Source organism: Prinia subflava, chromosome 3, assembly GCF_021018805.1.
Source record: "Prinia subflava isolate CZ2003 ecotype Zambia chromosome 3, Cam_Psub_1.2, whole genome shotgun sequence".
NCBI classification, from domain to species: Eukaryota; Metazoa; Chordata; class Aves; order Passeriformes; family Cisticolidae; genus Prinia; species Prinia subflava.
The window spans coordinates 34738321-34751133 of record NC_086249.1 but is presented as its reverse complement, the minus strand read 5'-3'; the positions used below and the strand labels follow the sequence as shown (position 1 = coordinate 34751133).

Sequence of the window (12813 nt, the reverse complement as noted above, 5' to 3'; positions counted from 1 at the left end):
CCTGGCTACCAGTAACTGCCACCATTTGTTCTTTTTTGGAATCTGGTCCCAGAAGAGGAATATTACTGCATTCGCATTCCTCGTTCTGTGTAACATGCTAACTTCGGGTACCTTACACCTTGTAACTTGAAAGTTGTGCAGTGGGGTGTAAAATATTTGTAATAACCTCGCAAAGGAAATTGAATGCCTTGTTGGCTTAGCTCAAGTAGTATTTTCCCTTTTCCTTCCAGGAACTTAATTCTCATTTTGAGCCCTAATTTGGTAATATTTTTTTCCTTTAAATGCTTGCTTTCTTCTACTTCTCTGCAAGTATACGCAGTTATTAAGAGAATTTGACAGACACGAGATTGGGAAAAATTGCAGTTTGTCTTCTATAATCCCTGGCAGCTATGCAGTGATGCCAGGTAACGATTTCGTCTCTGATGGTTTTATTGTCCTCAGCAGGGACTACTCATAATTAAGATGAGCAGGTTTGGCTAGACTGAAGTTAAAACTAAGAGAAGAATGGGGAGGATAACATTGCTTGACCATTTAAGAATGTCTAGTACTCTATCTTCTGTTAGTATGTCAGCAGCCAACATTGTTATCTGTTACCTTTTGATAGGTAAGCCTGAACAAATGCAAACATGAACACAGCTCTGCGGATCATCTTGGGTTCCCTTTGGAAACCCCAAATAAGTGGCCACAAGGGATTGTGTGTTTTCCTGAGAACAGCTCGGCATTGGAGTTCTTCTTTCTGTGTGCTGGATAGTGGTTCTGCTACTCTCAGAGTCATACCTGTGCCTGCTGGTGCAAAATGCTTTATGGTCACTTCAATGGAAGTCAAAATTTACCTGTGCTGCTGTTGTGTGTTGCTAGGTAATTTTTAAAGTAGACCTAAAATAAAGGGGGAAACTTAGGGGGGAAGCTCTTTGTTGCTGTAGCCACCAATAATCCTGTTAATTAAAAAAACAAAAACCAAAAAACCCTCAACCAAACCATAAAACCTGTTCTGTCAGTCAAGGTGGTGAAGCTGCCACACATCCGTGTGCAAGGTGAATGTGAAATGTCCTTCAGTGTTGTAGTGTCACAGCTGTCCCTACTCTGAATTAGCGCTGGCAGTGTGGAGCTTGTCCCGCACAGCCGGTCTGTGCTGGAGCTACCCTGCTACACTGAATATGCATTACAGGAGATAGGTGCACTTGGGAGTTGGTTTCCAATTTTCCTTCATAATGACACAATACAGGCACAGCATCACTCAGTTTGAGTGTGATGCCTCTCTTCTCTCCAGAACAGGCATGTTTATCATGATCTTAGCCTTCTAGACTATTTCAGATTCATTGTGCTTGGCACCATACCCACTTTGAGCTTTAATTTAAAGAAGGGCTTTATCACATGAATGAAAATTCAGTCTCATATTTTAAAAACAGCTTCCTGTTGTGTTCCAGCTCACTCTTAAAAAGTGAAAAAATCACTTTTTTCATCACTGGCTGCTTGGATACATTTAGCTCTAACAAAGTAATTACCGCTAATCATAAACAGAGTAGAGTTTATGTAAGTTTATGTAAGTTTATATAGGGTAGAGATGTTGGAATGATCTTAGAGAGAGAATCATGAATAAATAGTGCAGAGGCACATTTCCAGTAAAAACCACTCACATTTTAACACTCCCAGTCTTACTGGGTGATTTTACAGCCTGTGATCAAAAATAGACCATATTTATTTGGCTACAAGTTTGTCACTAATAACTACTGGTTGCCAAGAATATGGCTGACTGCCTTCTCTTCAGTAAACCTGCATGGCCAAGAAAGAGAAAGCAATACATCCTGTCAGTTACAGAAACTGGAGAGACTGGGTTAGGCATTGATGCTTTAGCTTTCTTGATAAGGGGGGAAGAAAAGGAGAAACTAATTATTGCTTTTTTCACATGAAAATACAGACTGAAAGATGAGCAGTTTGTAATTTTAGCTTTCCTAGATGGTTACATACCTATTGATAGCTACATTAATTTCACCATATCGAGGTGATGTCTCAGGACACTAACACTTGTCCAGACAATGGTTCCAGCCAGCTCCCCATGGCTGACAGTTCATCACTACAGCTATTACTGCGTTTGACTGGCTAAATGATTGTAGTATCAACACTTGCAAAGATACAGCTCTAGTTGGAAAGGGTTAGTGGGCTGTGCACAGTCATTTGTGCTTTAGGAAGGAAGTACCTGTCTTGCTGAATGTCTGGTACAGAATTGATAACCAAACTTTTGAAATCTGATAGATAACAAGCTTGACCATGGGGTGGGAGGGGAGATAAAAAGGAATCAAGTGGGAGAATTGATTTAATAGGACTCAGACATTAAATCATGCCAACTTTAAAACGGTCTTTATTCTGAGCTGCGAGTCTCAGCCTGTTTTCAGCTGTGCCTGATAAGGTAAAAGTTACCTTTATTGTAAACGTTTGTCGTTGTGTGTTGCAATTTACACGTGTGTCACTTCTCGAGTTGCTTTTTGGGACTGTTCCTAAAGTGAAGCTAGCCTGAAAGGTGCACCCTGTGTGTGGCTTTCCAAAGGAATTCTTTCTGTAATAAATACTTTGCAGGGTGTGCTAAGTTTTATAATCATCAAACAGGACCTCAAAATGTTGTAAAATTGTTTTAACAAGTTTTTACTTGAGAGTATGGGGAGTTCTTTACCCCTCTGTGCTATTGTAATCAGGACCTTTCCAGGCAGTCTTCTCTGTAGACATTTCTTGGGGCTCTCAGGCTCTGCAATGCCTTTCTGTGCCTGAGTAAGGGATTATGCTAAGCCTGTCAAACATCGCAGTGTTCACATCCTATTGTAATTCAGAGGCATTTATGGAGAACAGGTGATTGTCATTGTGGGAGGCAGAACGCGTCTACAGGTGAGGGCTGCATTGAAGCCTGAATGCCTGGGGCATGGAGCTGCTGAATTTTAAACACTTCGAATAGTTTCGCATGTCTACTCTACGAGAAGACACACACTGTGCAAGATGGATACCCTTATTAACAGCTCTATTTAGGCATTTTTAATAGAATTACAATACTTTAATTATTAATTAGTAAATGTAGTAGGAATAATATTGACTAGCTGTTCTTCCAATTGCACTTACTGCAAATACAAGCAGATCTATTGCAGAAGTTGTAAAACTATGGAAGTCCTAAACTTTTGCACCGATTTCTAATGCTTGTAGTACTAAACTGTACTTTAATGATACTTGTATGCAGTTCTGTTGTGAGATGTTGTTATAAAGTGGGACATTTTACTCCAGCTCACTTTAGTTGTATTGTTTTGATAGAAAACTTTGCCCCTAATTAATAATGTCTGTACAACAACACGCTGCAGAAAGAGGAGACTGCAGTGAGAGCTGTTAGTTCTCCAGTGTCACTAATGACTCAGTGTTGTGTGCAGGGATCCTGATCATTTTAGTGACACTAACACTAGAAGGATGAAATGCCACTTTCACCACGTGCCTTGGCAGGCCTAGAAGACAACATGTAAAATGTCTGCTGTCACAGGAAGTACATATGTTTTAGAAAACAACCTAAGAGAAATTACTTGGGGCTCTTTGGAGCAGAACTGCAGTTAATCTACTCCAAGCAGAAATAGGAAAATCTAAGAACTTGTTAATGTTCTTGGAACAGCTGTTGTTTAACTGCTGAGGTACTAAAAATTTAAATAAAATCTGTGGAGAAACAAACTAAGTGGTAAGAATGGGTAGAGAATAAATGAATTGTTTTCTGGTAATGGGAAGTTTTTTCATGGTTTATTACTCCACGTATAATGGGTTTTTGAAAAGAGAAGCTACTGTGTTTTTCCTTTTGCTTGAAATATCTGTTATTTACTGTCTCTTTATTTTTTAGGTTACTATTAAAATCTTAAAATGCAGATGAAGACTGGCTTGGGCAGAATCCTTCTGCTATCTTATGCAGACAAAAGGGAATCCTAAACCAGGCTTTAGTACAAGGTACGTATTAAGGCATATGGCTTTATCCAGCAGTTACTGAAATCGGTACTCCACTTTTTGTTCAGATTTGTGATTTGATATAGTTGTGCTTCTACACTTCAAGTAATACTTGATTCCAGAGAATAGAAATCCTGGCATAATTCCTGCCATGTGTTATGTTTTTAAAGGACTTCAAGCATATGTACACAGCCTCTAGCAGTCAGCTCAAGCTCTGGCCAGCCATCCAAACTCCACAGTGCCACATTAATATGATGCCATGTCTGAGCTCCTGCGTGTTACTGATACATTGTACTCAGAATCCTGTTTGTTTGTACAACCAACACAGTGGTTACTGATTCTGAACCGTCTTTGGCATTAATGGGAGGGCTCTGCTCTGGAAGGTGGTGTCCATGCACTCTGGGCAGCCTGGGGCACAGTTTGGTTTGCATGCTCCCCAGTGTGTAGTGCCATCCGCCCTGACTGTGGGCAGCATCTCGGTGGGGCTGGCAGGTACCAGGGTTTTAAAGGGAGTTCTGTGTAGCTGAGTTCAATAGTTCTGATAGTTCCAAAATTCCAAAATACCACTTATTTTGTACAGTAAAAGTAAATTTAAACACTGGTGGGATTTGACCAAGATGTGCAAGTTCTACTGGTAAAGCAAGAGAAACTGCTTTAATTCTCCTGTGTTTGGCTTAACAAAAGGACTCAGAGCTGTCTCCGTAGTTGTATTAACAGTAAATAAGAGAACTGGACATATGAAGGACCAGAACAATTTCTCTGTTTCGTGATCACATGCAAAAGGTGTCCCTGTCCATGGCAGGGGTTCAGACCAGGTGATCATCTCTCTCCATGTGCTGGCAACTCTCTTTGTAAAGTAGGATGCCATTGGCTGCCTTTGTGGCCAGGCTGCACTCTTTGCTCAGGGTGGTTCTTGGACTTGGTGTTCACCAGGGCCACCATGTCTTTACATGCAAAGCAAAGGGGCTTTCCAGCCAGCTGCCCTCCAGCCTGTCCTAGTGTCTGGGATTATTCTTCCCCAGGAGCAGGATTTGGCACTTCCTTCTGTTGGAATTTCATGACATCCTGTAAGTGCATTTCTCCAGCCTGTCATGGGATCGTTTGATGGTGGCATGACACTATGGCCTTAGCAGCCACTCCTCAGCTTTGTGGTACCTGCAGACTTGGCTGAGGATGTGTTGTCCCATCAACCAGGGCAGACATGAAGATTCTGAAAAGGACTGGCCTCAGTACAGGGATACTCTGCTATTCACTCATGTCCAAGAGGACTTCAGGCCACTGGCAACCTTCTAGGCCCGTCTGTTCAGCCAGCTTCTAGTCCACCTCATGGTCCACCTACTGAGCCTGTCAGTATTATGACAGGATCAAAATGATAACTGGAGACCCTGTGGCAGTGTCAAAAGATTTCCTAGGCCATGATAAGACAATATCCACTGCTCTCATCATGTCCACTGAACTGGTCACCCCACCAGAAAGGCTCTCCAGTTGGGATCCTTAAGAATTTGCAAGTGACTTCTTTGTAAACTCATGCTGACTACTGCCACTTACCTTCTTGCCCTTCTTGGTCTGGAAATGGTTTTTTGGAGTAGTTGGTCCATAACCTTCCCAGGGCCTGTAGTTCCCCAGGTCTTCTTTCTTGAAGCGACTTCTGCTTTCCCCTGGTCCTTGCACACCTCTCCCAGTTGGCACACTCTGGCAGCAGTGGAGAGTGGCCTTGCAACACCAGCAGCCAGCTCCTTCAGTACTCATGGAAGCATCCATCAGGCTCAGCACGTGTGTCTTGGCCTGGTTTGTGCTCCCTAACCTGGACCCTGTCATGTTCTTGGTACTGAGACGGGCACTGAGGAGCTGGGAAAGTTGTTGCACACCTCGTTTTGTGGTTTTGCTTTTGCCCTTTACTAAGGAGTCCCATTATTGTCTAGTTGTAGTAAAATCACAGTATAAAAATCATCACACAATAATTTGTAATATAAACCAGGCTATGGAAATAAGCAAGCTACACGCATTTACTCACAAAATCAAAAAAAATACAAGCAGCTAAAGCTCCTCATCAGAAAAGCAGTAGTAAAACAGAAAATGCCTTATTTTTTCAGAGTTTGATTCAGATGGGATTTTTTTTTATCCAGAGGACATTTTGTCTTGACCATATAGCAACTGGAATTCAGTCTTGCTTGTCACTACATATGAGAGTGCTGCTGTGCACGAGAACCATTTGGGAACCTCAGTGTTTGGCAGGTTTCCCAGGCATCTCAGAATTTTTCTGTCAGCGTACAGTTTCCTTCCTGTGAGGGAAAAAAGGATGGTCAAGGTTCCTTGGAGATACAAGTGTTCCTTTTACTGGCTAAATAACAACTCCTTGTCTCAGTGAAGTGATAAAAACCTTTTCTTCCTTTTCCTGCATTTGTCGCTTGTGTGTGGACCACAGACTGCAGTGTGAACCTGGCTGACAAGGTGTAATGGCCTAATGAAATTGTGTTAAGTGTTGTGCCAGGGTGCTTGCTCCTGGGCTTCCTGAACAGAGGGAGCTCCAGGAAACCTTGAGCTGGAGGGCTATCTGAAAAATTGCTGGCATTTCTCTTTATCCAACTGTATTTGCTGATGTGTTGCTCTGTTATCAATTTGAATCTTTTTAAGTGCTCTACTTTGATGACAAAAGCACGCTTGCAAGGAAGTTACCACTCAAATGTGTCTTTTAACTCCTCAGCCTCAATCATACTTACTTCTTGGAAATGTTCCTCTCCATTCAATGCATTAGGTTTCAATGAAAGCTGCTGGTGGCTGCCCAGCCTCAGAACTGAAGAACGCTGTTACGCTGTGATGATGTGCAAAATGCTGCTCTGTACCTTGGAGTTAAAAGGACCATCCGGGTGAGAATATGATAGGACTCCTGTAATAGTACATTTTGTACTCAGTTTTCAGTTTGTTAGCACTAGTTTTGTGCTTAATGTGTATGTTTTTTTTCTTTTTACCGCTCTGTGCTCTTGGGCACACAAATAATGCTATTATCTAATAAAATAGTAACTAAATCTGTCACACCTGGAACTGATCATTCTCAGTTAAGCTGTCTTCTCTCTGCTTGCAGAAAGGCCAGACCTGTGAGACCTGAGGGAAAAGGGCTGTTTGAAATCACAGAAAAGGACCCAGCCTGGAGGTGCCTGTCCCCCATTAATACCTCACACACAAAAAAAAAAAAGACAGGAGAATATGAAGACATCCGCTTGTGAGCTCCAAGACCTCCTCCTACATGAGGAGACAAGTTACAGCTTTTGTGATGTTGCTGTCTTCAGCCTCTGGCACTGAAGGCGGTGCCAGTCCAGCATTTCACAGTAAGGCTGATGTTGGCCTACTCTGATGTGTAACTGAGGTACTGATGCCCTTTTCATCGACTGCACTTGAAGCAGATGTTCTTTCTAGAAAAATCAGTGTTAAGGGAAACAGGTGTCAGTAAAAGGATAAAAGTTTGTACATTCTACAAGAATAATGAGTAAGTGATATATTAAATAACTGCTCCTTGTTTTAAATGATTGCTGTTGGACTTTAAAAAAGCCTTTAAAAAAGTATGAAAATATTTTCAAGCCCTACAATATATGACAAAACATAGGGAAGGGTTAGGGTTTAAATAAAAAGCAGTAATGTGGATTGTGTTTATGCTGCAGAAGTTTAGAAGAACACGGAAGTATTAATTACCTAGAGAAAAATGGTATAAGCCAGTGACAGCTGAAAAGAACTGGAAGGAAATGTTAATCACAGGGGAGATTACAGCTGCAGTAAGCTGTCTGTACTGTTGAGTTTGAAGTTGCACTACAAATGCCTGCTGTCTTCATGTAGCTCAATAAAAAGATGAAAAAACATGAACAAAGAACGAAAAATTAATTTTATGTGATATGAACATTGGCCTGTAACATAGCAGCATGGTTTTTTTCAATTTCTCTAGCTATTGTAAAACTGTTTCAAATTAAATGAGTAACAGCATGTTTATGATCTATTTCTGCAAATCACCAAGGCAGTGGACATGAACTGAAGGCTTGACAGGAACCTCACGCAGTTAAGGCTGGAAGTGGGAACTGAACTAAGGTGATGCAATTGTAGATCGTGGGCACAGACTGGTGGTGAAGCAGTGTTGTGGAGCCTGATCTGGGGCCCTGAGGGACACTTGAAAATGAAGGTGTCCACCCACATGCTGGGCTCCATTAGATCATGGCTGAGCAGGGGCCAGAAGAGCAATCTCTCTGTTCCACACTTCTGAGACTGCAGCTGAAACAGTGTGCCCAGTTCTGGGCTCTTGAAGACAAGAAGATGTGGGAACAAGTCCCATGGAAGCCACTGGGCAATCAGAAGGCTGGAGCACAGGAGCCACAAAGCCAGGCAGCAGGGTTTTTTCCAGCTGGAGAACAGGAGGTGGGGGTGGTTAAGAGATCCTGTCAATCTGGCTGGGTAAGAGAAGTGCGTAGAGAAGATGGAGCCAGGCACGTGGTAGTGGTGCTATGGTGGCAGTCTTGTATCATTGTTTCAGTGCATGGAAGTGCTGCACCACACCACTAATAAAAACAGTGCAAGGCAGTACTGAGTGGCTGTACTTACCTGGACTCCCTGCACTGTGGAACCATTGGGGGCTTTCCTGGTAATCATTTGGATTCAGGAAGGGTGGATGCAGGGGGCCTGGTCTGGGAGTTCACTTGTGGTTTCAGGGATCTTAAACCCCTGCTATTCACTGGAAGAACTATTCTGATAATGACACAACAGAGCTGACAGGTCTAGAAAGGTGACAGAACTTCCAAGGCCTTTAAATCTGTGCAAGTTTTCCATACAGGTTGTTCAATGTAAGACTTGCAGCTGTGGAAACAGGGCCTTCTTCCCAAATTCATCCCCTTAAAATGAATTCAGATGACAGACCGAGATGGCACCACAGTTGTCATCCTGTCCCTCAAGCTCTGGTGGCCCATGTTCACACAGCTGCAGTGCATCCCGTTTGGGAGCAGGCCCTCATCTCCCTGGGTGTGTGAAAATGTCTTCAGTTTCCATACCCATGGTTTGGGCTGTCCCAGCAGCAGAGCTGTGCCTTCCCTTAAGAGCAACAGGCACAGCAGAAGAGGGAGACAATGGGAAGGTCTGAGCCCTCTACTGCAGCTGCACCAGCGCCACCAGTAACTGATCAGAGGAGCTCCTTACACTTCAAATCATGTAGAATTATTACAGACATCTTGGAAAAAGATTCATTTGTAGTCACCACGCATGACAGGTGCAACTTTGCTGTGGAAAACCAGGTGACTTGAAATCAAAAAGAACCATCTTCTGCCTGGTCCCTTCCTGCTGGCTGCTATACCTGAGGTGTCTGAGATTTGGGAGACCCTTTTAAAGCTTAATTTCTCCTGCTGCCTCTGTTCTGCTCAGATTTGTAGTATATGGTGTCTTTTTCAGGTAGTTTTTTCCAAATCTGTCTCTGCCCCTCAATCCAATATTTCAAGACGCATTCAGAAGGTGAAAAATATTTTCCTTGTTTACATGGGACACAGAAAACCAGGAATTTTGAAGTGTCAGGATTCAGTGATGGGCTTGCAGTGCATGCCCATGGTGCAGTAGCTCAGAAGCACATGGCCTTTATAATTCTCTTGCCTTCTTACTAGACAAGACTCCACCCTGGACTCCAGCACACAAACTGCTACAGGAATGCATCCTGCAGGGTCGTCACTGCTCCCAGGATCCTTGGCAGCCACCACCTGGACAGACTGTCCTAAGGAAAGGCTTTACACCGGCTCTTCTCCAGTCCCCTATGGTACCAGTCCTGCCTGGCCAAGCTGTCAGTGAACGCTGTGCTGTCTCTTCCCCACATTGGAGCAGCTTCCATGAATTTAGACTGATCAAAACCCATCTTGTTTTTGCAAATGGGTACAGAAAGCACAGAAGACCTGTGACACCGTCAGCTGCATCACCCAGCACCCTGCAGCACCTGTGAAAGAAGCCAGGAACAGCAGTACTGGTGCTGGAGCACTGCAGCTGCAGCCCTTGCTGGTGGCAGCAAGAAGAAACCAAGCAAGTACTTCACAGGGATTCCTCCACAGTGCCTAAGGAATTGTTTTTTATTGTAGCTACTTTCTCTTCATCCTTTGTCCACCAAAACCTTTTTCAGCTATTGGATAAAAACATTACAACAAAAACGGACAAAACCCAGCTTCCAACAGGTTTTTGTACACTTCTTATGCACCTTCAATAGGGATTCTGAATTTATATTGCCAACTAGAAGAAAAAGATGGCTGCAAAATATCCATCCCTAATAAAAGCATCATGAAACTCAGATTTCATTCCCATGTTCTGTAGAACTCCTCCCTCTCTCCCAAGTGCCTCAAGATAAAAAATGAAACAACCCCCCAAATCAACAGCCTTTGACAAACTAGTTGCTTTATCAACTCTTGGAGCATTACTAGACATTTTTAGGTTAGACTGTACAACAGTTTCTAAACAGCATCTCTATCATTTGGACATTTGTTCAAAACACCTTTTATCCCCATCTGGAGCAGCTCCAGCATTCCCCACTGGCAGGTGCTGTACAGAGCGTGTCCCACACACTCTGTGCTGCCACATGTCCCGCACCGGAGTAACTGCGAGGGGTGGCCACGTGGATGCAGCCTGGCACTCCAGCACAAGGAAACACGAGCAGCTCCTCGCCCTGTGCGCCATCCAGGGTAACGCACAGCCACTAAAGGTTCAGCTACACAAAGTCCCAAGTGCTGGCAGTGACATACCTGATTCTCAGCCAGTGCTTTTCATGCATCTCAGGAGTTCACACTTAGCAAAGTGAGGTATCTAACACATTTCAGAGAGGTGGAGGTATCAAAAGTCTGTTCAACACCCACATTTGTTAAGATTTCATCAACACTGTGCAAAAACATAAGCAACTATTCTAAATCAAAACAGAAATGAGTATTTGTACATCATGCTGCTGTTCTAGTTTTATATAGCTTAATGTGACATTCCACAAAATTGGTGTCCTTTGTTATCATTTGGCATCCCTTAAATATGAAAGACTTAAGCTTCAAGAACCAAAAATTAAAAACTGGTTAATTGAACTTCATATTAAAAAATCACAGTTCTTAAAAGGATACTTCATACAGCTGCACCATTTTGATGGTGAGCAGTCAAAATCATCAAGGATTTATGCACAATAATTTTGCTAATAATATAGGCACATAGTGGCTTGTAAACTACACGTGACAACTAGAACAGCAAAGGCACGATCCGGTTTGGTTTTTCCTATCTTTCAAGACGTGGGTTAACTTACAAAGAAAAATATTCTATACTCCATGCAGAAGTATTACATTTATATTTTACAGCACAGGACCACCACACAACTGCTGTCATCTGATAAAATGGGTTATTTAAATAAAATATAATAATAATAATAATAATAATAAAAACATAGCAGCCTTTTGCACTGAGGAACTGAATTTCTGAAGTGAAGGACAACGTGTTCTGTCATCTGTCAGGGTGAGGACATCTGAAATTCTCTATGTATCTTCTTGTGTACAAAAAGCACTGCCTGGACACTGAAGGTAGCTACAAGTTTTCTGGTTTGCTAATTTCAACTTGTGTTTGCTATTCCAGATGTTCACCTAAGACCTCAAAAGTTAAGATGTCTGTAAAACTACCAGTTGCCTCTCTAATACCAAAGCAGGTTTAACCAGTGATTTAACTGGGAACGTGGCTGTGACCCTTCTGTGAACTGAGCCTGTTCTACACGTCTTTGCTCATGCCTGCAGACTGAACTCTGTTCACCACTCCAGGCATAACTGGTGTGTCACTGAGAGACAGGAACAGGAGGAGTTTTAAACCAGAACACAGCCCTCAGCAACTTAAAAGTGAAACCTAATGCAGTCATTTTAGAGTGTAATTTCTGCCCATTCCAATAATATGACAGTTCTGCATTCCATAGAGAAATGTTAGAGGAAGTAGAAAATCTTAGTTTATAAATGAAGAAGATCTTTAAAAAAGACATTTCATGTAATTACCTTAAATAGTTCTTATACGCACCATTCCACATTGTGGAAAAGCTGAAATATGCAGTCTGGACTCCACAAGTTTAGGAAAGACGGAATTTGTATGTATTGCCACAAATACTTCCATCTACATCTGTACAAAGTAAAAAAAGCTGACAACCCTGTCCCACCAGTGCAGCGTATTCAACTGCTCTCCAACACACTTCCTGTGACTGCAATGAGTAGCAGCAAGCTGGGAACGGAGTCTCCAGAGTGGGGCCAAGAAGTTCCAAACTGCTTTGTCAGTCTCTGAAGAGAGGAATCGAAGTAGATCCAAACAAGTGTCAGTCCGCTGGAGTCCACTGCAGCTGCACTCGGTAAGCTCCTATGAGCAGCTTTACCTGTGAAAGCAAACAAAGGTTTCCATGTCAATGCTGGCCAAGGTGATCACTGTGTTAAGTGCTCCTTATGTAGGAATGGCACAGGAAAAGGCACACAATTGCTGCTGACTAAGAAAGGAAAAAAGAGGAATTACGAAGACCTTAATAAAATCAGTTTATAGTAGCCCTGCTGAAATAGAGATGGCTTGTTAGAGGACTCCAGTAGAATACTGCAGCATCAGGTGGTGGTTGAACAAGTTAGCCCCAAATCTGAACCAGACAAACATATACTTCCATCTGAATACACATTTTCCACGTAAAAAATAAACTAAAAGAAAGTACAATAAAATATTTAAGAGTATAACTTCAGTGCAACTTTTAAATCTAAATATCTGGAAAATTTACTGGCGTGTCTTTCTAGAACAAAATAAATGCTACCAGAACAGGATTCATCTTGCAACATGCAGTGGGCAATATTTCCCAAACCACCTGTAAAATACAACAGA

The 12813-nt window shown here is 42.4% G+C and overlaps 2 protein-coding genes across 5 annotated transcripts in view; one reads left to right on the top strand and one right to left on the bottom strand.

The window, feature by feature from the left end:
* Window positions 1–11357, top strand: part of PSPC1 (paraspeckle component 1) — a 63428-nt gene extending 52071 nt beyond the window's left edge. For 2 of the 3 annotated variants that reach the window (XR_010080007.1, XR_010080009.1), the window contains 3 exons: window positions 3857–3960; window positions 6713–6824; window positions 7040–11357. The gene's annotated coding sequence lies outside the window, so the exon portion shown is untranslated. Of the gene's footprint in view, window positions 1–604; window positions 859–3856; window positions 3961–6712; window positions 6825–7039 lie in introns of all 3 variants that reach the window. The other variant, XR_010080008.1, reaches the window with a different exon arrangement.
* The window catches only part of MPHOSPH8 (M-phase phosphoprotein 8), a 25406-nt gene continuing 22609 nt past the window's right edge, over window positions 10017–12813 (bottom strand). For both annotated transcript variants that reach the window (XM_063394618.1, XM_063394619.1), the window contains exon 13: window positions 10017–12328. In XM_063394618.1, the coding sequence (XP_063250688.1) occupies window positions 12272–12328 (57 nt within the window). In that variant the 3' untranslated portion in view covers window positions 10017–12271. The remainder of the gene's footprint in view (window positions 12329–12813) is intronic.